Raw genomic sequence first — 22,046 nt, forward strand, 5'->3', positions numbered from 1 at the left:
ATGAGATTATCTTATATAAAAAACCAGATACCTTTTTTTTTCTTTTTAAACTTTTTATTTTGTATTGGAATAAAGCTGATTAACAATGTTGTGATAGTTTCAGGTGCACAGCAAAGGGACTCAGCCATGCATATACATGTACCCATTCTCCCCTCCCATAAAACCAGATACCTTTAAGAAAAGAGCACGTATCCCAAAGTGAAACAGTTACTGCTAAACTAGCTTCTAGAAACACAGAAAACAACTTTTTCTTGAGGCCTTTTGAAATTTCTATCTACCATGAAGATTTGGCTTCCAAAGGGACATGTAAAATTTAAAGGGCAAGTAGAGAAAGACAACTGTAAGAAGGAAACAGGTGAGGTTTCATTTAAGAATTTTCTAACAAAAAATTTTTTTAAATCATGGATGAGAGATTGAATGTGAGGGAACAACATTCAAAAGAGACAAGCAAGAGGAGAGAGCGGCTCTCGCTGGGGTTCCACGATATATTAGGAAATCAAAAAGAAAACTCTGATTCCTGCCTAGGGACTAAAAACTACAAAAAGCACCTCAGAATTCGGAAGACAAATGAAGGTCTTGGGCTGGCCTGTTTCAAAGGAGAGGCCGAAATCTCTCTGTCTGACCTTTGCTTTGCTGATTCTGAGGTTTGCAGTAATTGGGTACGTCCTATACAGGACTACTTATCACTGTCAGAACTGAAGTGTGTAAAGGCTTACATGTACATTAGTTTAAACTGACAATGGGAAGAACAATTATGTTTCTAAAAGAGGAATTCAAATTTGAGCCATAGCAGCATCACTGAAATACCAAGAGGAAACAGTCTTTCAAAATAGAAGAGTGCTGTATGAGTCAAAGTCAAGAAAGTTCACATCTGTTTGTTTAATTTTGATGTTTATATAATCACATCTCAAAATACCGACTTTCAAGTCAGGTGTATAATCTCATTTGCACCTCCTGTAGTGGCTGGTGAGGGGCAAATGCTTAGCAAACGTCTGAAAATATACCCTGAACTACCTTGAAATGCAGATATTCACCTGAGCTTAAGTTTCTAAGAGGCTTGGAGCTAGATTACATTCTTCTCATAGTTACAGTATTGTGCAACATCTTTAGCTCGGATTCTGCAGATGATTAACAGTCCTCAAGGGATCAAGAAAAATGTTGTGTCTAGAATGGCTTAAGATCTCAAAGACTTTCTGAAGCCATTCAGAATGTTAAAAGAGATTTCTGTCTAAATAATTGTGCATTTAACATAGTCCACAGTACCGTACATTACAAACAAAATTTATGCTTATTGCTTTACAGATAAGAAGATGTAAACACTGACAATGAAGAGTTACTGTTCAAATGTTTACATACTTTTGCTAATGGTGGGTGAGGCCATTTAAATTAGGTATAGTTTTTAGATGAGCTGCATGCAACTCTGTTTATAAATAAGGCTTTCTTAAAAGTGCTATATACTTTAAGCTCTAGCATAATTAATGGAATACCTTCAGAGAAGCAGTTAAATACTTTCCATTTTAATTCATTATTTCTACTGCTAAAGATTAAAATGAACTGGTGAGTTGTTTCTTCCTAAATGTCCTTTCATCAAAGAGTTTCAAATTAGTAGCTCCAAATATAGATTAACTGTTGGGTCATACTCAATTTATATGATATTCAATTTATACGAGATTACACGGTTTAGTGCAGTAAAGGCTATTTTACAAGAAAAAGGAGAACATAAAACATAACAGATTTCAAATCAATTTAATCGAACAACTGAAAACAAGAGAAGTCTCATATAGGGAGCAAAAACCTTAATATTAACACATTCAGAATCCACAGATTCAAGTACGTGAAAATTGAACATTGAAGAGTATAACGACTTTCTTTTTCGTAAGACTAATCAGTTACATTCAGGTAAAAACAAAACTTTAAAAAATAAGTGACTGAGATAAGAAATTAACTGGAATATCTGACCAAGCATCTTTGGTACAACTCTCCTTTAAATAAGTCTTGCCTAAGCAAAGTTTCAAGTCCTAAGATATGATGATTTTCTTACCATTTGGGGTCCAACATTCACATTTATTGGTCCTAAGGTTTTTGGTAAAATCTTTGTTGGTGAGTTGGTGCTGGAAACTGGAAATGCAACAAATGAAACGTTACCTGAAATTATATCAAAACACTCGGTTAATGTTCTGCAATATCAAGGCCACCTTCTACCTATCTATGCATCCATGGTCCTAACCAGCTGTGCTTAAGTAATCTATAATTATCTTAATAAGGAAGTTAAGACCAAAGAGCCATACTGAAAAGCCAACCAACTATTGCTTTGTTGTAGTGAGAACAATTAATTCTGCAGAACAGCACACCTGTAAAATAAATAGTTCAGTCCGTCTGACAACTACCGGACATTGGTTTTTAGAGGAAAAGTTGGCTTTTTAGAGGAAAGTTGGTTTATCTGACAACTACTGGACATTAAGTTGGTTTTCTAGAGGAAAAAACATTTTGAGAGTTCATAATGCACATCATAGTTTATATCAGAGTTGAGAATTCCAGTTAGATCTTTATTAGAAATCACAGAACAAAAATAAATGCATGAAGTATAACATGAAATAAAATAAGTATCTTTAGAATTTCTTTACAGTATAACATTTTATACTAAAAGCTAACATGTTTTCAAAATGTTCAGTTGGCAGTGTTCTGAGATTTTTATCACAGTGGAGAAATAAATGATGCCACCTAGTTTCTGATGGTGGAAACTATGAGATCTGTATAGTGTTTTCAAGTGATTTCAACAATTTAAATTTCAAATTAAGGTAGCAAAATGCCTTCCCCCCAAATGAAAAGCCAACCAATAATTTTCTGAACTACCATGTCAACTACTTAACTTCTCTGGACAAACTTCAGTTTACCAATGTTCCTCTTGGAAGATAAGAGTGTAATCCAATATAACAAAGGAGATCACACAGGAAGTGCGTGAAAGAGGGTCAATATTGAAACTCTGGGGGAAAAACAACATTTAAGAGCAGAACCAGAAAGGCACCTCCTTCTCACTCTCCCTCCCCCTTCCTGAGCTCCCCCAAAGCTTGCCCAACTCCTGAATGCCCTTCTCTTATCTCCTAACTCTCAGTAGGTCTCCTGCAGTTAAGGAACTCGGGCCACCAGGCTCTTCTTCCTCAACCTGGGAACTTACCGGCACCCTCACATATTTTTACTTCTCTCTGAGTGGAAGATTCTCATATAAATTACTTCTTTCATGTCTGCTCTGCACTTCCTGTCTTCTCAGGGAACTCACGCATCAATTATTTACTCTGTCTTCTGAGTTTTCAACTGTACCACTGGTTCCTTCCCTCAGCTTCTCTCTCTGACCCTCTGCCTTGTATTATTTCCCCTCAAATTCTACATTTCAAAATCAAATTCTTTACCTTTCTCATGCCCACTCAGCAAGGCCCAGTAACCCAAATCTGCTTCTCCTTCTTGGTATAGATCATCTTGCACCCAGTGACCCGAACCAGAAACCATCAACCCCTCCTTATTCAACCAACTACCACATCCTACTTGTTACCTTCTTACCCTGGTTCCTTTATATTGCCGGTGCTTGTTTAATTTGGAACTTTATCAAATCCGCTTTGAAAACAGTTACTCTCTAATCCAGAGGTTCACAACCCTGGCTGCGCAATGGAATTATCTAGGAAGCCATAAAAAATGCCAGTGCCTCGGTCTTACCCCCAGAGCTTCTGATATAATTGAACTGGAGTCAACCTGGGCACCAGACTGTTAAAGTTCTCCAGATAGTTCCAAGGTGCAGCCAGAGCTGAGCCCCACTTCCCCGACTGGGTATCCAAACAGCTCTCCTACCCCTCTGCACATCTGTGACAAACCAGTCTTTCCACGGATGAAACTGTGCTGGACACTCCCCTACTGAAGGCCTTCAGAGATTCCATGACACTTCCTAAATGCCTCTCAGACTCCTCACATGATACACAAGCTCCTGTTTGGAGATCTCACCCCGCCTCCCTTCCCAGTTTCATCTTCAGCTACTCTGTCCACATGCACCCTAGGCTCCCATCAGATTAAATACTTTGCAGTTCCAGGAAGGCCCCAGATCAACCACTCCAGCTTTGATGCACACTCTTCCTTCTGCTGGGAAGTCTCTCTCTACTGGGACAAGGCCTACCTTCCGGCACTTCAAAATGGTACTCCTTACCATTTTCTGAGAAATCACCATGTTCCAGGGTCTGCTCTAGAGGCTTCCCACATATACATCATCTCATTAATGCTTAGGAGAACAGTGAGACATATATTATTGATGACTCCATTTTACACATGAAATTAACACGGAGCGAGGTTAAACAGTCTGTACAAGGTCCCACAGGCAGTAAGAGGCCATAGCTCCACCTCCGAAGCTTCTGCTGTCTGTGTCACCTCCCCCTTATTAGGCGTCTCCAGTCTCTAGGGTCTAGGTCTTGGATGCCCTTCTTCTGGCTTTTCATAAAACCTATTATTATCTACTTGTAATTCTACTATAAGTAGGCTATGTTGTCAGCTTCGTATCCCAGCACCTGGTTTAGTCCCTGGCCCCAAAGAGGTACAGGAAACAATAAAAACTGTTCGATTTGCACAGATTGGAGCTATTACCTTTCCTAATCTGGATGCCATGCTTCCTGTAATGTAGCCTAAATCGTATCTTTTGTTACTTTTTAACAGGTGAAATAAATTTAAACACCAGGTCCTTTGTTTATTGTTTTTAAACATGACTGACCAACTGGTATTAGCAAATAGTTTCCTTTCTCTGTAACTGTGCAACTGATCTTTTATACAACATGCCTCTACGTTATCAAATACGGTTTGATATTTATAACCCAAATACGGTTATTCACCTGTTTAAGAATTCACTTAACTGGAGAATACTAATTTATAATTCCAGAGGGAGGAACAGGTCTGTAATTGATAGACATGTGCCATAAACTCAGTCCTAGACAGGAGGGGAAACACCACCGATCCATGTGAGGAAGAACCCAGCCATGATAAAGTCTGGCTCTCAGATGGTTTTTTTTTTTTTTTTTTTTTTTTTTGCAGTACGCGGGCCTCTCACTGTTGTGGCCTCTCCCGTTGCGGAGCACAGGCTCCGGACGCACAGGCTCAGTGGCCATGGCTCACGGGCCCAGCCGCTCTGCGGCATGTGGGATCTTCCCGGACCGGGGCACGAACCCGCGTCCCCTGCATCGGCAGGCGGACTCTAAACCACTGTGCCACCAGGGAAGCCCTCAAATGGTTTTTTAAAATGACCTTAAGGCTGCTGAATGTTTAAGATGAGATCATCTGTGATACACCATATTAGAAACAAAAGCCAAAAACTTACAAAAAACAGTGAAGCAAGAAACATACAAAAAAAAAAAAAAGATAATTAAGGTTAGGGAATAACCCTAAATTGAAACTTAACAGTAAAGACAAACTAAGAATATAAAACTTAGGTCAAAAACAGAAACAAGAGGGACTTCCCTGGGTGGAACAGGGGTTAAGAATCCGCCTGCCAATGCAGGGGACACGGGTTCGAGCCCTGGTCTGGGGAGATCCCAAATGCCGCAGAGCAACTAAGTCCGTGTGCCACAGCTACTGAGCCTGCACTCTAGAGTGCTTCTCTCACAACAAGAGAAGCCACCGCAATGAGAAGCCCGCGCACTGCAACCGAAGAGTAGCCCCTGCTCGCCACAACTAGAGAAAGCCTGCACATAGCAACGAAGACCCAACGCAGCCATAAATCAATCAATAAATTAATTAATTATTTTTTAAAAAATTAAATAAAAAAAAAGAAAGGGCTTCCCTGGTGGTGCAGTAGTTAAGAATCCGCCTGCCAATGCAGGGGACACGGGTTCAAGCCCTGGTCCGGGAAGATCCCACATGCCACAGAGCAACTCAGCCCGTGCACCACAACTACTGAAGCCTGTGTGCTCTAGAGCCCGCGTGCTGCAACTGCTGAGCACGAGTATTGCCCGTGCTCTGCAACAAGAGAAGCCACCACGATGACAAGCCTGCGCACTGCAACGAAGAGTAGCCCCCGCTCGCCACAACTAGAGAAAGCCTGTGTGCAGCAACGAAGACCCAACGCAACCAAAAATAAATAAATAAATAAATTTAAATCTTAAAAAAAAATAGAAAAACCTCGTTAAAGCCAGATCTGTCATGGCAGTTAATATCAAAGAATTTAGATGGAACTTAATAAACCTAAAAAATTGATTCTAAAGTGTTTCTGGAAGAGTAAAGACAGAGAACAGCCAAGAAAATTTTGAAAAAAGGAATAATGGGGAAGAGAGGAACTGTAGCCTCGCAGATTTCAGAATTATTACATAGCTAAAGGGACTGAAATCATGTGACACTGGCTAAGATGCAGACAAAGAAATTGACAAAACAGAAGTTAAAGTCCAAAATTTACTTCATTTATACATGAAAATTTTATATATGGTAAATAGATTTTCAAATGAATGGAGAAAGGGTAGATTACTTAAGAAATGTTGTTGAGACAAGAAACTGTCCATTTGGATAAAAAAAATCTTAGATTTCTCATCTTTCACAAAAATAAATCCCAGAAAGACCAAATGCTTAAATATAAAAATTAAACATTCCAAGCATGTTACAGAATTCAGAAATCTTAAGTGAAAACAGACTGACAGATTTGACTACCTAAAAATAAATATTTTCTAAACAGCAAGAGACCCAATACACTTAAGACAAATCTCAGACTTGGTAAACAAATTTGCACAGGAAAAGACGCTTAATTTTAAAAATAAAAAATTCACACACACAAAAAGAAACTTTTTAATGTACCAGATTGGTAAAGATTAAGAAGTCTGATAATGTCCTGAGTTGGTAAAGATGTGGCAAAATGGGTGCATTTAAAAAATATTTAGGGAATTCCCTGGTGGTCCAGTGGTTAGGACTCCCTGCTTCCACTGCAGGGGGGGCACGGGTTCGATCCCTGGTCGGGGAACTAAGATCCCGCATGCCGTGCAGTGCGGCCAAAAATTTTAAAAATAAAAAAATAAAAGATAAAAAAAATATTTACTTGGCACCTACTGTATGCCAAGTACTAATGCTAAGTGCTACAGATACTCAGGGCAAGTGAACTGTCCACTGCAGTCAAGGGGCTAACACTATTGGAGAGCCTTTCTGGATGGCAGTCCGACAGTGTAATTAGAGAGGAGTTTGAGGATTGTGTGTTAGAGTATAAATTTTTAAGTAAGGGCTTTATAAGCAATTATACACATTTTAAAGGCTCTTTCTACCTCAACAAATAATCTTTCAACTGCCCTCTGCTGCCTAAGTGGCAAGGTGATCCCTGGCCTCTGCAACAACATCTCAGTTAATAATGGGTATACCCTCTGACCAGCAATTCCTCTGCGGGATGTGTATCCTAATAATCTGAGCAGATGAGAAGAGTTACACATGTCCTAGGATTGCAGCACTGTGGATAAAAGCAAAACCCTGGAAACAATTTAAATGTTTAAACATCTTTGGTACATGCGTATGATGGGATATTATAAAGTCCCTAAAAAAATTACAAGTATGTATTGCCATGGAAGAATGTTCCCATTATAAGACAGGATGATTAAATGGTATGATTCCATTTACCTTAAAAACTACATATACACATACGTTTACATACGCATAAAGAGTCTGGCAAGATAACAATAATAGAGGTTAGCTCTGGGTGAGTAGTATGGAGAAGTGTTTTACTTTGTTTTATACTTTATTACTAATAAAGTTTTATGAACATGCATGCACCTGTTTTATAATGGGAAAAGCTATTGCCATTCTGAAGGAAAAAAAAGACAGTGACAGAGAATCAGCCACAGCTGCTGAAACAAGGTGACGATCTATAAATGAAGTACCTGTGTTTTAGAATTAGCAAAAATGAAATCTGTTTTAGAAGCGGTTAAAGGGGCTCTGCTGGGATTTCAGTAATTGTAATATCCAGAAATAATAGCCACGTATTTAGACACAGTTTGCTTTCATCGAATCAACTAGGTTCAGCAGCAGAAATATAATTTTTTGGACTCAAAAGGACATTTAAATAGGTTATAAACATCCAGTCTCCTGAAATTTCAGCCACATTAGGAGTAAACCAAACCAAGTCTAAACAATTTTTCTTAAGTACCTGGCCTTAATTCATAGCTCCGTGGCAACAGGGTCCTGACACTGTCCAAAAGCCAATGCCTGACACTTGATATATTTATTAAAAACAAAACTTTAAAGACCTGCCTGGATTTTGGTGCTGGCAGCTCCCTGAATTAACTAAAATGAGATCGATCACCTAGGAAAGGGGCTAAGAAAAGCTAACACTTACGCCAAACCCTGCGCAGGCACAAAATTTCGGCTCAAATTTTATTTCGATCTCTTGAGTAACTGGAATCCTTCTGTTTTCCATTAGAATTGTCCAGACACCAAAGACTTCTTTCACTCATAATCCTTTGGGGGGTTTCAGTTATAGTTAATCACCTTCACTATGTCCAATTAAAATGAAAAATTCAGTCAAATAATTGTGGTTTGTCTACATGAAGCCAACATAAATTATTTTTCACAGTACTGACCTGCTGGGGGAAAAATTATTTTTGGCCTGAATAAGCTTTGGGGAAGATCTTCACCCAAGCCTATATCACATTCTCCCAGAAGAACCTAATTAGTAACCTATTATAGGAAAGAATATGCTTATTTTATGGGTTTCTAAATACCTCAAATCAGAAGTAGTGTATATCCCATATATACAGGGTCCAAACTTCACAGGACAAGGTAAACTTACAGCCCTAAAGATAAGTTTAAAAAGTTTAAAAATGACCTACATTGGGCTTCCCTGGTGGTGCAGTGGTTAGGAATCCGCCCGTCAATGCAGGGGACACGGGTTCGAGCCCTGATCTGGGAAGATCCCACATGCTGCAGAGCAGCTAAGCCCGTGTGCCACAACTACTGAGCCTGCGCTCTAGAGCCCGCGAGCCACAACTACTGAGCCCGTGTGCCGCAACTACTGAGCCCACGTGCCACAACTACTGAGGCCCACGTGCCTAGAGCCTGTGCTGCACGGCAGGAGAAGCCACTGCATTAAGAAGCCTGCACACCACAACAAAGAGTGGCCCCCACTCACTGCAACTAGAGAAAGCCTGCGCACAGCAACAAAGACCCAACACAGCCAAAAATAAATAAATAAAATAAATTTATTTGAAAAAACAATGACCTACATTGTGGTAGTGTATGTATGTATTTGTCAAACTGAGAACTCTAGGCTAAAAAGGGTTAATTCTACTATATACATGTAAAATATACCTTAATTTAAAAAATGGGAAAAAGTGACCTAGGCAATTTCATTATTTATTAGTAAGAAGCTAATTACAGATTATACGATCCTCTTGCTTTTCCTCTTCTGTTACCTTCTGCTATCTACTTTTAAAATTTATTTTATAAACAGGTAGTTCATGGATTTGTCTAAATTACATCCCTCCAGCTACCTTCTCTTTTGAAAACTTCCTGCATCATCACAATCTTTCCCCTTCTGCTGGGTCATTCTTACCAGCACATAAACATGCATTTTTTCTTTCATCTTAAAAACAAAACACAAAACAACTTTTATTAACCATACACAGCTCTCCAGCTACCAACTCTTTTCTGTTGCGCTCTACAGCAAAACTCATAAAATCTGTCAACATCTGCTGTGTCCACTTCTCCACTCTGTTTTCTTTAACCCACTCCCATTCCCGCCCCTCGGCTTCACTGAAACAGCTCTTGCCAAGATCACCTCCACGTTGCTAAATCCAATGGTCAATTCTCAGTTTTCAACTTAACCTTAACCTACCAGCCATATCTGATACTTTTTAAAAACACACCTTCTGGGTTTTTCTGGTGGCGCAGTCGTTGAGAGTCCGCCTGCCGATGCGAGGGACGCGGGTTCGTGCCCTGGTCCAGGAGGATCCCATGTGCCGCGGAGCGGCTGGGCCCGTGAGCCATGGCCGCTGAGCCTGCGTGTCCGGAGCCTGTGCTCCGCAGCAGGAGAGGCCACAGCGGTGAGAGGCCCGCGTACCGCAAAAAAAAAACAAACAAAAAAATAAACAAAAACACACCTTCTTTTCAAACACTCTCCACTTGGCATCCAAACCTCCGTTCTCTCTTGGTTCTCCTCCAAACCCACTGGTTTCTCCTTCTCAGTCTTGGTGGCTGGATCCTCCTCTCTAAAACCATTCGGGAGCCCCTTACATCGGTCCTCCGACTATTCTCTGTCAACTCTTCCTCACTAGGTGGTCTGACAGCTCCCATGTATATTTCTCCAGATTAAACCTCTCGCCCAAACTTCAGATTCATGTATCCAACTGTCATTTCAAATATCTCCATTTTGATGTTTAACAGGCATCTCAAACTTAACATTCTCAAAATATAATTCCTGACTGTTCCCCATCCCACCCAGAAACCTCCTTCTCCCATCTCTCTCTTCATCTCATTAAATGTCAACTCCATTCTTCAACTGTTTAGACCAAAAGAGATCACTGTTGACCTTCTCTTATAGCCTACATACAATCCATTAATAAATCCTATTGGTCCTATCTTTAAAAATGTATCCTGAATATAAAACAAACTAGTGGTTGCCAGTGGGGAGGAAGGAGAGGGACAATATAGGGGTGGGGGAGTGCGAGGCACAAATTATTGGGTGTAAGATAGGCTCAAGGGTGTATTGTACAACACAGGGAACATAGCTAATGTCTTGTAGTATCTGTTCATGGAAAGTAACCTTTAAAAATTGCATATTGGGGCTTCCCTGGTGGCGCAGTGGTTGAGAAGCTGCCTGCCAATGCAGGGGACACGGGTTCGAGCCCTGGTCTGGGAAGATCCCACATGCCACGGAGCAACTAGGCCCGTGAGCCACAACTACTGAGCCTGCACGTCTGGAGCTTGTGCTCCGCAACAAGAGAGGCCGCGACAGTGAGAGGTCCGCGCACTGCGATGAAGAGTAGCCCCCGCTCGCCGCAACTGGAGAAAGCCCTCGCACAGAAACGAAGACCCAACACAGTCAAAAATAAATAAATAAATTTATTTTTTTTAAAAAATTGTATATACTAAAAAAAAAAGGTAGATGGCCAATGTAAAAACAAAAACAAAAAACCAACCCCAAACAATCTATGTAGCAAGAGGTGGCTGTGTCAGAACATTGCTGGTTTACATTTATGATGGTGGTCCTTATTTTAAATTTTTACTTAGTTCTTTGCTATATGTCTGTATCCATATCCACAATAAAAATGATTTAATGTTTACAAAAAATAAAATAAAATGTTATCTGGAATATAACCACTTCTCATCCACTCCACTGCTACCACTATGATCCAAGTCACCATTTCTAGACTGAATTATTGCAATATCTTCCTGATTCATCCACCTGTCCTGCATTAGGCCCACCTCACCCCACAAAACTACTCCCAAGCCTTCCGATACAGTAGTCACTAGGTCAGAGGCTATAAAGCACGACTTTAGTAGTTAGTACAACTGAGGACCTAATTTCTAAACGTATTTAATTTTAACGAATTTAAATTTAAAAATTGAAGCAGTATAAAATATTTTCCCATTAAAAACAGCATTATTGTTTTGGTAGTACTACATTTCACCTCAATTGTTGAAAATTTAACATCTAAACAGAAGTGTGCTCTAAGTGTAAAATACAGATTTTCAAGGCTAAGTAATCAAAACCTAACTCTCTAAAAATTTGATTATACTGATTACATGTTCAATGATAATGTTTCGGATATTGGATTAAATAAAATCTATCATTCAAATTAATTTTACCTGTTTCTTTCTACCTTTTTAAATGTGGCTACTAGAAAATTATAAATTATGCGACTTCCATTATCCTACTGAACAGCACTGCTGTTCACAGCGGTCAGCGTGATCCTGCTTTGTGGAGTAATTCTCTTTCAGCTCTCCAGTGGGCTTTGCATCTCAGTCTGTGTGATGGTTTACAGAGCCCTGTGTCACCTGACCCCTCCTTTCTGACCTCATCAACTGTCAAATCTCTCCCTTCAATCCACTACATTCACCCAGGCCTCTTTGCGGTTCCTCAAACCATGACAAGCAAATTTCTACCTCGTGGCCTTTGTCCTTAAAAGTTTCCTCTGCCAGTAACTTTCTTCCCGCAGATAGCTACATGCCTTATTCCCCAGCTTCCTTGAAGACTGTGCTCAGCTGTCAGTGTATCAGAGATGCCTGATCACCCTACATTAGCACTTCTTCACTTACTATGACTTTCCGCCAGAGTACTTATCTGTATATGATGTACTGCAAATTTATATTTACTTGCTTACAATCATATAAGCACCCACTCTCAGAATGTTAAGTTCTATAAGAACAGGGGATTCGTTATCTTATTCACCGCTGTATCTCCAGCACCTAGCACAGTGCCTGGGACATAGCATAGTTCGACAAATATTTGTTGGATGGATGAATGAATGAATGAATGCACAAATACATGAATGTCTGCATGGAGGCATGTGATACAAATTCCGGAGACAGGAGTATACAGTTAAACTAAGTCTCCTCTCGTCCCCGACCACCACCTAACCATTCCCTTCCCTAGTGACAGCTACTGGTGCCAGTTCATATATAACCTTTCAGAAATACACTAGGCATATACAAACATATATGCAATACATATCCTTTTCTCCTTACACATATGGTTTGCATATCAGTTTGCATGTTGCTTTTTTACCACTTAACAATACTATACCTATTTTAGATGTCTTTCCATACTACGTACATACATATGTAATTTTGCTTCAATATTTACTTCATTAGCTATGTAATACTTCTTTTTATGGCTCTAGCAGCTTATCTGAGTCCCTTAATAATGGAAAGCTTTTAGTGTTACAAACATGATTAACAGTAAAATCTTTTATTACTACAAGTAATATTGCAATGACTACACATATGTCTTTACACACATTGGTTGTACCAACTGGCTGTAACAATTCACCCTGTTCAGAAATGTATGAAATGTATTCATTTCCACATATCCTTACCAACTCAGTGTGTTATCAAACTTTATTGTTGTCAATCTTTAGGTTAAAAATAGTATCTCACATTGATTTTATTTTGGTTTTATTATTATGAATAAGACTGACGTGTTTCGTTTAAAAGTCATCTAAATTTTCCTTCCTGAGAATTATGACCAACTTTCTATTGGCTATTGATGATTTGTTTTATTGGTTGACCCTCTTTAAATATCGAAGGAATAAGAGTATTCTTTGTTATACCTGCTGAAAGTATTTTTCCCAATTTGACATTTGTCTTTGGCTTTTATATATGATTTTCTTTCCACATTTTAAAAGAATGCTGTCCATCTCATAGTTCTTTCCTTTTATGACTTTAGTGCCATTAAAAAGGTCTGTGAGTCTGTTTAAATATAAAAATAAAGGAGGTTGGAGTAACTGCAAAGTTTATTTATTTATCTTCGCTTCCCACCCTGGAGCTGCACGTTATACATGGGTGTGCTATGTTTTACTCATCTTACAGGTTTGGTATTTCCAGTTGGATATGCTGTTCTTTGAATTTAATTATCATTCGTTACATATTAAAGTCTGTATTAAACATCCCCCATGTTTTCTTATAATCCTTCGATGCCTTCATTTTAAATTTTACATCCTTGACCATCTGGAATTTATTTGATGTGAGAAGCGAATGATCCAATTTATTTTTCCTAAATGGCTACTTTTAATGAGTAATCTACTCCCCCTCCCCCATGCTAACATGAAAGTCTACCTTATTGACTTTCTATTTGCTCCACTGATCTGCCTACTTATGTGACAGTATCATGTGCTTCACTTCATCCACAACTAACATTTCAAACAGAGAATAAGGAGACTGAGAAGAAGAAAAGTGTCAAGCATCTCTTTCCTTCCCACACTACCTTTTAATTATTTGTTAATAACTGTTTTAAAGGACTATCGATCAGTTTCAAATACAGTACTAATGAGGTCAAGTCCCAGGCCGGTTCTGGAATAGGCCCATTCATTTTGCAAAGAGCAAAGATTCCACAACCTTCAGACTATATTTCTAATTTCAGCCGGCCACCTAGAAAGCAACATATGTCACTGAAGAGAGAGTAAAGTAGGGGGAACAATATGATGGCTCAGGGGATATCTATCACCTTTATTTGAAAAATAACTCAGGCCCAATAGATCAACAGCACTATCTTCATAAATGAAACACATATTAATTGCTCATAATTAATTTGAAAAGACAACATATCCAACTGGAAACAGCAAATCTGTAAGATAGTAAAATACAGCACATCCATGCATAAGGTGCATGTCAGGAATGGGAACTGAAGGTAAATAAACCTTGCAGTCACTCTGACTTCATTCGGTTTTGTTTAAATATACTCAGATTTTTTTTTTTTAGTTTTCATCCTATTTATAGGTTAGCTACTATAATGTGCATTACCTATATGCACCCTATAACACTGTTATGTTCTATTTTGTTGCATCTGTACTCAATCATGTTCACCAAAGTTGCCAAGATTAAATCCAAAGGCCACCATCCATTACTAAACTCTTTAACGTGGGTGACCACAATATCACTGCAAATGGTCAGGGTGAGAAATAGAAGATAAAAGTTCATAATATCTCCAAAGTATAATGGTTAAAGTGACCTCTAGAACCTCCCTCTCTGTATGTGGTTCCAAAATGGAAATCAAGTATCCTTAACGCATAGATAAAGACAGAAGATCTGAAATGCACATTCCTACATATCACAGGCATGGAAGCCAAAGGCGGGATGTTTTTGCAGCTGTCAGAGCACAGGACTTCTGTGATTTCCCCCCAGTGGACCACCTCACCAGAATCTTCCCAAAGAACCACAGAAAGGATCCTTGAAATGACCATAACAAAAAACAGTTCTACAGCCCTCAGGGTATACTCCTAATGGGTCAATAAATCTTTTACATCAGTCTTTCCCACATACTTTCCCTAGAGGATCAAGTCTTTTCTCTTGGCTTCGATAAGCATTTTTACTTGGAGGACACCTTTTAAAACAATTAGCTAGCTCCCTCTTTCTCTGGTATCCAGAACCATAAATGCCCCGGATTCTTCAACTTGAAAGGAGAAAAACATTTCTTTTTCCATCTTCCTACATGTCAGGATTTAAACAGGGCCTCTTCATTGCTTAGATGAACTCCTTAATTCAAGCTCTAGTATCTGGAATATTATAACTGTTTTCATTTAGTTCATCAAACCTCAAAGCTAAAAGATCTTAGAAATCATTTAGTCCATTCTCACTGGGTTTCTCTTGTAGGACCCTTCCCTTTCAATACTTTCTCGATGTCCATCCAAAAACACGCATCTCATCTAGAGGCTGGATCCTACTGCTTCTTCACTGGCTTCTTTATCTTTATTTAAAACATGTCCTTTTGTCCTTTTTCTATTTACCCTGCTCAGACAAGGACCATCTTTTAATTCTTGATTTTCTCATTTCTCTTCCACCTCCTTAATTAGAATTTCCCAGTTTTGGACACTCTATCTTCTGATTAATAATTGAATTAGTTCACCATATGGCCTCAAACAACTTGGTTCTTCCACGCCTTCCCAGTAATTCTTACCAAATGTGCTTGGACATAGGATACAAAGGGGGTGAACAAAAGTGGGAGAGAGCAGTGTCCCTCTTATTCAAAATATGTATTTCTGGGTTCCACTAAACACCTAAAGAAAGCAGGTGGGAATGCGTATTTTAAACAAGTGCCTCAGAGGATGATCAGGATCAAGCAGGACTGGGACAAACTGCTGCAAGTGCCCCTTTCCTCTCTGTTCACATTAAGGAAGTAATGGAGTCTAAGTAGACTCTTTCTACTACACTTACCTCTATTTTCATTTTAAAAAGAGAAGGGGCCAAGTGACCCTTATATTATTATCATCATCATCATTTTTGTCTCTTGTTCTTAAATGCTATATCTTTTCAATGTTTAGCCTATTTTCAACCACTACTTTTAGCACCATCACCACAGCCAACACACTTGCCAGATGGCACACAGACGCTGTCCGCATGCCTAGAAAAGAGTGTGAACAGAAAGCAGCACATTTTATCTGGTACCAAGAGCCACTGAATGGCTAGAGGAGATCAACGCAGCTGGGCGCAACCACAAGGGTCAGAACTGATGAGCATTACAACACCCAAAGGCACTGAATTGGAAATCACTCTCAAGAAGCAGCCCACTACCCTCTGAGACGGTAACCTGCCCCAGACAGTGTTAACAATACAGTCAAGAGAAGCTATTTTTCTAGTATTTACAAAAGGTGGCAATGACTACAGACAGATCCAGAGTTTAAAAGGTGCGTTCTTAAAATAAATTTAAAACTTTAGGACACAAATTCAAAAAGACCAAAGACCACCTATGAATCAGAATTTCAAAGGCAGTTCTTTTCCTTAGCAAATAAGAAAAGGGATCATTATATTCCATAGGTCATGGTAAGTAGCTCATTCAAAATTGCATTGTTACCAACTTCGTATTTCAATAATATGTTCCACTGAGAGCTATTACTGAAGCTACATTTAAACCATACTGTCAAGAGCAGGAAATCTTAGACACCAGTATCAACAAACGCTTTTGTACTAGAATCTTGCCCATTAAAAGATTCTGCTAAGGCTTCCCTGGTGGCGCAGTGGTTGAGAGTTCGCCTGCTGATGCAGGGGACGCGGGTTCATGCCCCGGTCCGGGAAGATCCCACATGCCGCGGAGCGGCTGGGCCCGTGAGCCATGGCCGCTGAGCCTGTGCGTCCGGAGCCTGTGCTCCGCAACGGGAGAGGCCACAACAGTGAGAGGCCCGCGTACCGCAGAAAAAAAAAAAAAAGATTCTGCTAAATTTTATAAATAAGTTCTACTGGGTCTACTTGGCAAACAGTAAGTGCTCAGTTAGAAGTCTCTTCATCTTTCTGTCAGAGAAATTGCCAAGAGAGCTGCCAAACTTTGCAAGAGAGAGCCAAATGCCGAAAACAAAGCCCCCTGCTGATATCTCCAGCTTTAGAGTCAAGACCCAAAAGTTCACTTGAAAACTGGTTGCTTAAAACTTGGTAGAAAGGAAGAATGCTATTACACCATCGGTTCCTGGAGCCACTTGCAAAACAGAGTTAGCTCATAATACACTTAAGGCACAACACTCATACCTGCTCCTAAACAACGGCGTAAAAGGTTTTCTTTTCAGAAAAATGTAGGTGTCCGGCAAATCTTCCCTCTGACTTCCACACCAGAAATGAGAGATTTCTAGGTCACCGTCAACAGTTTCTAATTGCATTAAAATATGTAAGGCAGAGAGAACATCTACATCGGTCACTCTCTGGGTATTCTGAATTGGAGAAAAATGAATAGGGAAGGCTCAGATTGCCCCAGACATCAATTTTTGCTAAAGAGTTCACATATAAGGCAGGAACCACAGGTACTTCACTCCAGAAGTCTTTTTTCAGCCAATATATTGCTCTTAAATTGAAGGGTTAACAGTCTCAATTACTTCTGCACTGTTGTTAATGATGCTGTAACGTACTGTCATGCCTACATTTATGATCATAAGTGACACAGTTTTTTTAATATAAATTTATTTATTTTTACTTTTGGCTGCGTTGGGTCTTTGTTGCGGTGCCCAGGCTTCTCACTGCGGTGGCTTCTCTTGTTGTGGAGCACGGGCTCTAGGCACGCGGGCTTCAGTAGTTGTGGCACGTGGGCTCAGTAGTTGTGGCTCGCGGGCTCTAGAACACAAGCTCAGTAGTTGTGGCCCAGGGGCTTAGTTGCTCCGTGGCATGTGGGATCCTCCCAGACCAGGGCTCGAACCCGTGTCCCCCTGCATTGGCAGGCGGATTCTTAACCACCGCGCCACCGGGGAAGCCGCTGACCCACATTTTTGATAACTGCAATCTATGATGCTGTCAAAGTTATGTTTCACATGTGAGGTCACCAACTTTTTTTTAGGACTGTCTATTCCATCAAAACTATACATTCTTTGGTCAAAATTATAAAAGTTCTTACTCTAATCAAACCTATAACTTGGTAAATCCATTTTAAACTCCATGTAAGTTGGTTATCTTAGAAAAAAATTCAAATGCTCCATATTGCTATTCCTTAAAAAAGCAAAATGTACACAGATCGATTTTAAACTCAATCTTAATTCAAACAATGATCTGAAAAGTTTTGAAATCTCTAAATTCTATTGTCATTATTTGAAGCAAAGAAAATCTTCAGGGAAGCCCACAGATCCTAGCTCAGAGCAAGAGACATTTTTAACAACCTCCTTGAATCTTGGTATCTTTCTCAGTCCTTTCCTTAGACCAACTAAACATTTAGAAAATCGTTTAACATTTGCTCAATATGCAAATTTTGAACTACGGTTCAAAGAAGTTTTTGGCTATTATATGTTATTACTAACTTTACAGTGTAGGGTAGGGCAAAATTTAATAAGTGCCTAATATGTGAAAGATTCAGCGCTCAGCACTGGTTTTCTAAGAGCTAACTTTAAGAAATACATAAAGTTGTAATGTATATAAACACACAGTATACGGGAGCACAGAACTTCTCTACATGTTACTTGTAAAAGGATAGATTTTTACTTTACTCATTATGAACTCCACGAATTAAAAAACTATTTTTTGACTGCTTTCATTACATGCATATCACGTCCAAGCTCTTCTTATTCTTTTCAGCAGATAAACATTCCCCTCCTTCCATTAGCTTACTTACTATCTTTTTTTTAAAGAGGGAAACTGCAACACTTCAATTAAACTCAAAATATTTCTCCCACATTTCTTATTCAAAGCTCTTTAGAAGTAAGTCTCATGGCTTCACACTGAAGATAAAATAGTCTCTCACTAAATGCAAATGATGTTTCATACTGCAATTTCATTTTGAGCCTTAATACCTATTGTGTAATTACAAACTTTTGCCACCTAAGTATTCCTTATATATTTTATAGTGGCTTCGTTTTTTTCCTAATATTCTTTATGACTTAATAATCATTTTCTCCATCACTTAAAGGCACTAAAATTAGCTTTCTCACATTTCCACTAATTACACATAAAATTTTTAAGATTAAGAAAAGCCTCTTCAAAAAGTATGTTACTCAGAATATGTTACTCTATACTGTTTCTCAAATCCTGAATGTAAAAGAATAAATTTGAAATGACTACGTTTTCTTTATTCACTGATTAAGTCAGATTTATGGCCACCCTCCCGTTTCCAGCTACTGTGAATTTTGAATGAAACAACCTCAATTGTAACAGAAGAAACATCTGTTGCTTTTTCTCTTCATCAGGGCTTTCCCAACTGAAAGAAAGCCTCTCTGCCTGACCTCCTCTCCCACTCCCACTCCCCCTCCCCCCGACACTAAGTTCCTTCAAACTTTTTTTTAAAGTACATGTATGATTGAAAATTGTACCGTGTCCATTTAAAATGTCATAGTTTACCTAGAGACATTCACTTTACTACAGTTCAAATAATGAGTAAATGTTATTTACATACATCACAAAACCAGAGATGTTACTGGGAGACTATTAATTATAACTAAAATACAGGCTTCAAGAGTATACTTGAAGTGATCAGCTCAAGTTGTCACACATTCCAGGCTCACGTAGCTATTGTTTATGGTAAAGATTTTCTTCACAGGATCCAGATTCATATAGGATCTTGCACTCTATATTTTCTCTGCCAATCCGACGCGAACGTAATGGCAGTCACTACCCCAAGAGGCAGACACCAAATGGTGCCACCCAAACTCTCACACTGTGCCTCATAATACACCATAAAGCAGTGGAATGCACCGGCCCCTTTATGAGCAAACAATGCCTGAGCTTCATTAGAATACAGCTGACATTTTCAAAGCACAAATACTTTTAAGAAAAATGTACTTGGAAAAAGAGAGAATGAAACAGCTATAAAAGCTGAAATGTTTTTGTAAGTGTCAGGTTTATTTCAAAGATCCTGAGGAAGCATATTTTGCTGTTGACAATTTCAAAGTTTTCGTAAATGGAAAAAAAAAAATGTAGAGTTAGAGGCAAAGCTTATTTTATTAACTACTGGAAAGAAATGAAAGTAAAAACTCACATCTGAATTGCACTCACAAGTAAGAACCACGAAGTACCTTTAATATTATTCATTTCTTTAACTGCTTCTTTAGTTCTTGCACGGAGAAAATGGAGCTCCAGAATTATCTTTATATTTAAATTGATTTATATAAGTAACAGTGATAAACTAAGCTTACTCTACCCCTCCCCCCCACCCCAACCCCCATACCCTGTAGCTTTCCTGTCTGCAACAAGCAAGGACGTCTTGAATTCAGCGTGCTCCTGGCTATTTATCAATTTAACACTGCTGCTGTTGAAAGAATATAAAATAAACCCTGTAAAAACGCACCCAGCAGTAAGAAACAAAATGATCTCTCTTACCTGGTCTAATGAAGCATGCCTCTCACTGCAGTACCAACAACACTCTACAGTCTTTGTTACCATTCAGTGGAAACTTGAGACTGTGTCAGACATGAGCAATCGAGCTCAGAAACACTCAATTTAAAATACTTCTCAGTAAAACTAAAAAGATGCTCAAGAAAATAGTTTCATTACTAGCTTTTAAAAGACATATGAATACTGTCTAATGCAACAAAGACACTTAAAAACGAACCAAGTACAGGTCTTACTGTTTTAGAAACAGGCTTAAAATAAAAGTGGTGAAACAATAAGCTGCCTAACTCCACCCTAACATTTTTCTAAAAATAACTTGAATTTTAACTGGCTAAACACCAAGATGGAACTTACTTATGAAACCTGCATATTTCGAATTATACATGTCAGGGTATTTGCGGGCTCCAAAGCAGTCACAAAGCAGGAGGCCTCAGTGCATCTTCAAAGCAGAGCAAAAGCACCATGAGTTTCAGGGGGGAAAAAAAAAAGGAGGAGAAACTCTTGAAAAACTAGTCAGGCTTTTCAACCTGTAATAACTGTCCAGCTCCTCTGGGAGGGAAAAAAAAAAAAGTCCTGGTTCTGCCCCCTGAGATAGGAGGCTATGCTTCAATGCCAAAATGAATGACAGGCCCATTTCTGATATCAACAAAGAGCAGCTTAGTGGTGCTCGAATTTTTTTCACTTTCCCACACAGTTAGAAGTTCTAACTTTTTCAGGTTAGTACCTTTGTATCTAGGGTTAAGTACCTTTCTCCATTTTCTCGAGAGAACCCAATTATGTTGTCCTAGTTTTTTAAATGATTAATTAAAAATACATACCTAATTATCTTACTCGGTTTTTCCTAGGCAGGAAGCTGAACAAAAGATGACCTATTAAATTCCTTTCCAAATCTAACCTTTGCAATATCAGATTACCATATGACTAATTATTAATATTAATAAGCTGTGCCTGCGTCCTGACAATGGGCCCCAAGAGGAAGAGAAAGTAGGTAACAAACATAAAAATAAGGTAAAGGAGACTATAAAATTTTCAACCAGCTCGGTGTAAAGATCATTTATCAAAGTACATGTCTCTGATTATACAAATTCAAAACAATAAACGCTTCAGTCAACGGACATATGAGCCAAGCACTATTTTGGGCTCCGTGGATACAGCAGTGAACAAAAGCCAAATGAAAATCCCTGCCTTCAGTGGTTTATATCTCAGTTTCCTGAAAGTGTAACTCTCCTGGATGAATAAGGTACCTTTCCTTCTTTGATTAGGTACCACCTAATCTGAAATATTCCTCTCTGAAAGTATGTCTTGACAACAGCTCCAGCAGGGCAAGGATCTTGCGCTTGGTTTAGTGCTATATCCCCAGTGGCTAAAACAGAGCCTGTTAGACACCCCAATAAACATATACTGAATGAAACAGATCAAACAGAGCTTTTTCTTAGTCAAGTTTTTCTTTGTAAACAGACTATGTACAACATATTACACTTATATACACACAGAGATATGTCAAAAATAATATAGCATAGGGTATAAACTAAATTGAGCTGCAAGTACATATTAGCTTAAAACTGAAAATACAACCTCTATGGCTCTGTATCTTTTCAGATTCTAAAATCTGT

At 38.9% G+C, this 22,046-nt stretch overlaps 1 protein-coding gene across 6 annotated transcripts in view; it reads right to left on the reverse strand.

Moving 5' to 3' along the window:
* TFDP2 (transcription factor Dp-2) overlaps nucleotides 1-22,046 on the reverse strand; it is a 171,580-nt gene that overhangs the window by 53,854 nt on the left and 95,680 nt on the right. For 3 of the 6 annotated variants that reach the window (XM_060011357.1, XM_060011356.1, XM_060011360.1), the window contains one exon: nucleotides 2,042-2,145. In XM_060011357.1, coding sequence (XP_059867340.1) covers nucleotides 2,042-2,145 — 104 coding nt within the window. Of the gene's footprint in view, nucleotides 1-2,041; nucleotides 2,146-9,854; nucleotides 10,535-20,421; nucleotides 21,517-22,046 lie in introns of those variants that run through there. The other 3 variants (XM_060011359.1, XM_060011361.1, XM_060011358.1) reach the window with 3 other exon arrangements.

Source organism: Delphinus delphis, chromosome 4 (assembly GCF_949987515.2).
Source record: "Delphinus delphis chromosome 4, mDelDel1.2, whole genome shotgun sequence".
In the NCBI taxonomy this organism is placed as follows: domain Eukaryota; kingdom Metazoa; phylum Chordata; class Mammalia; order Artiodactyla; family Delphinidae; genus Delphinus; species Delphinus delphis.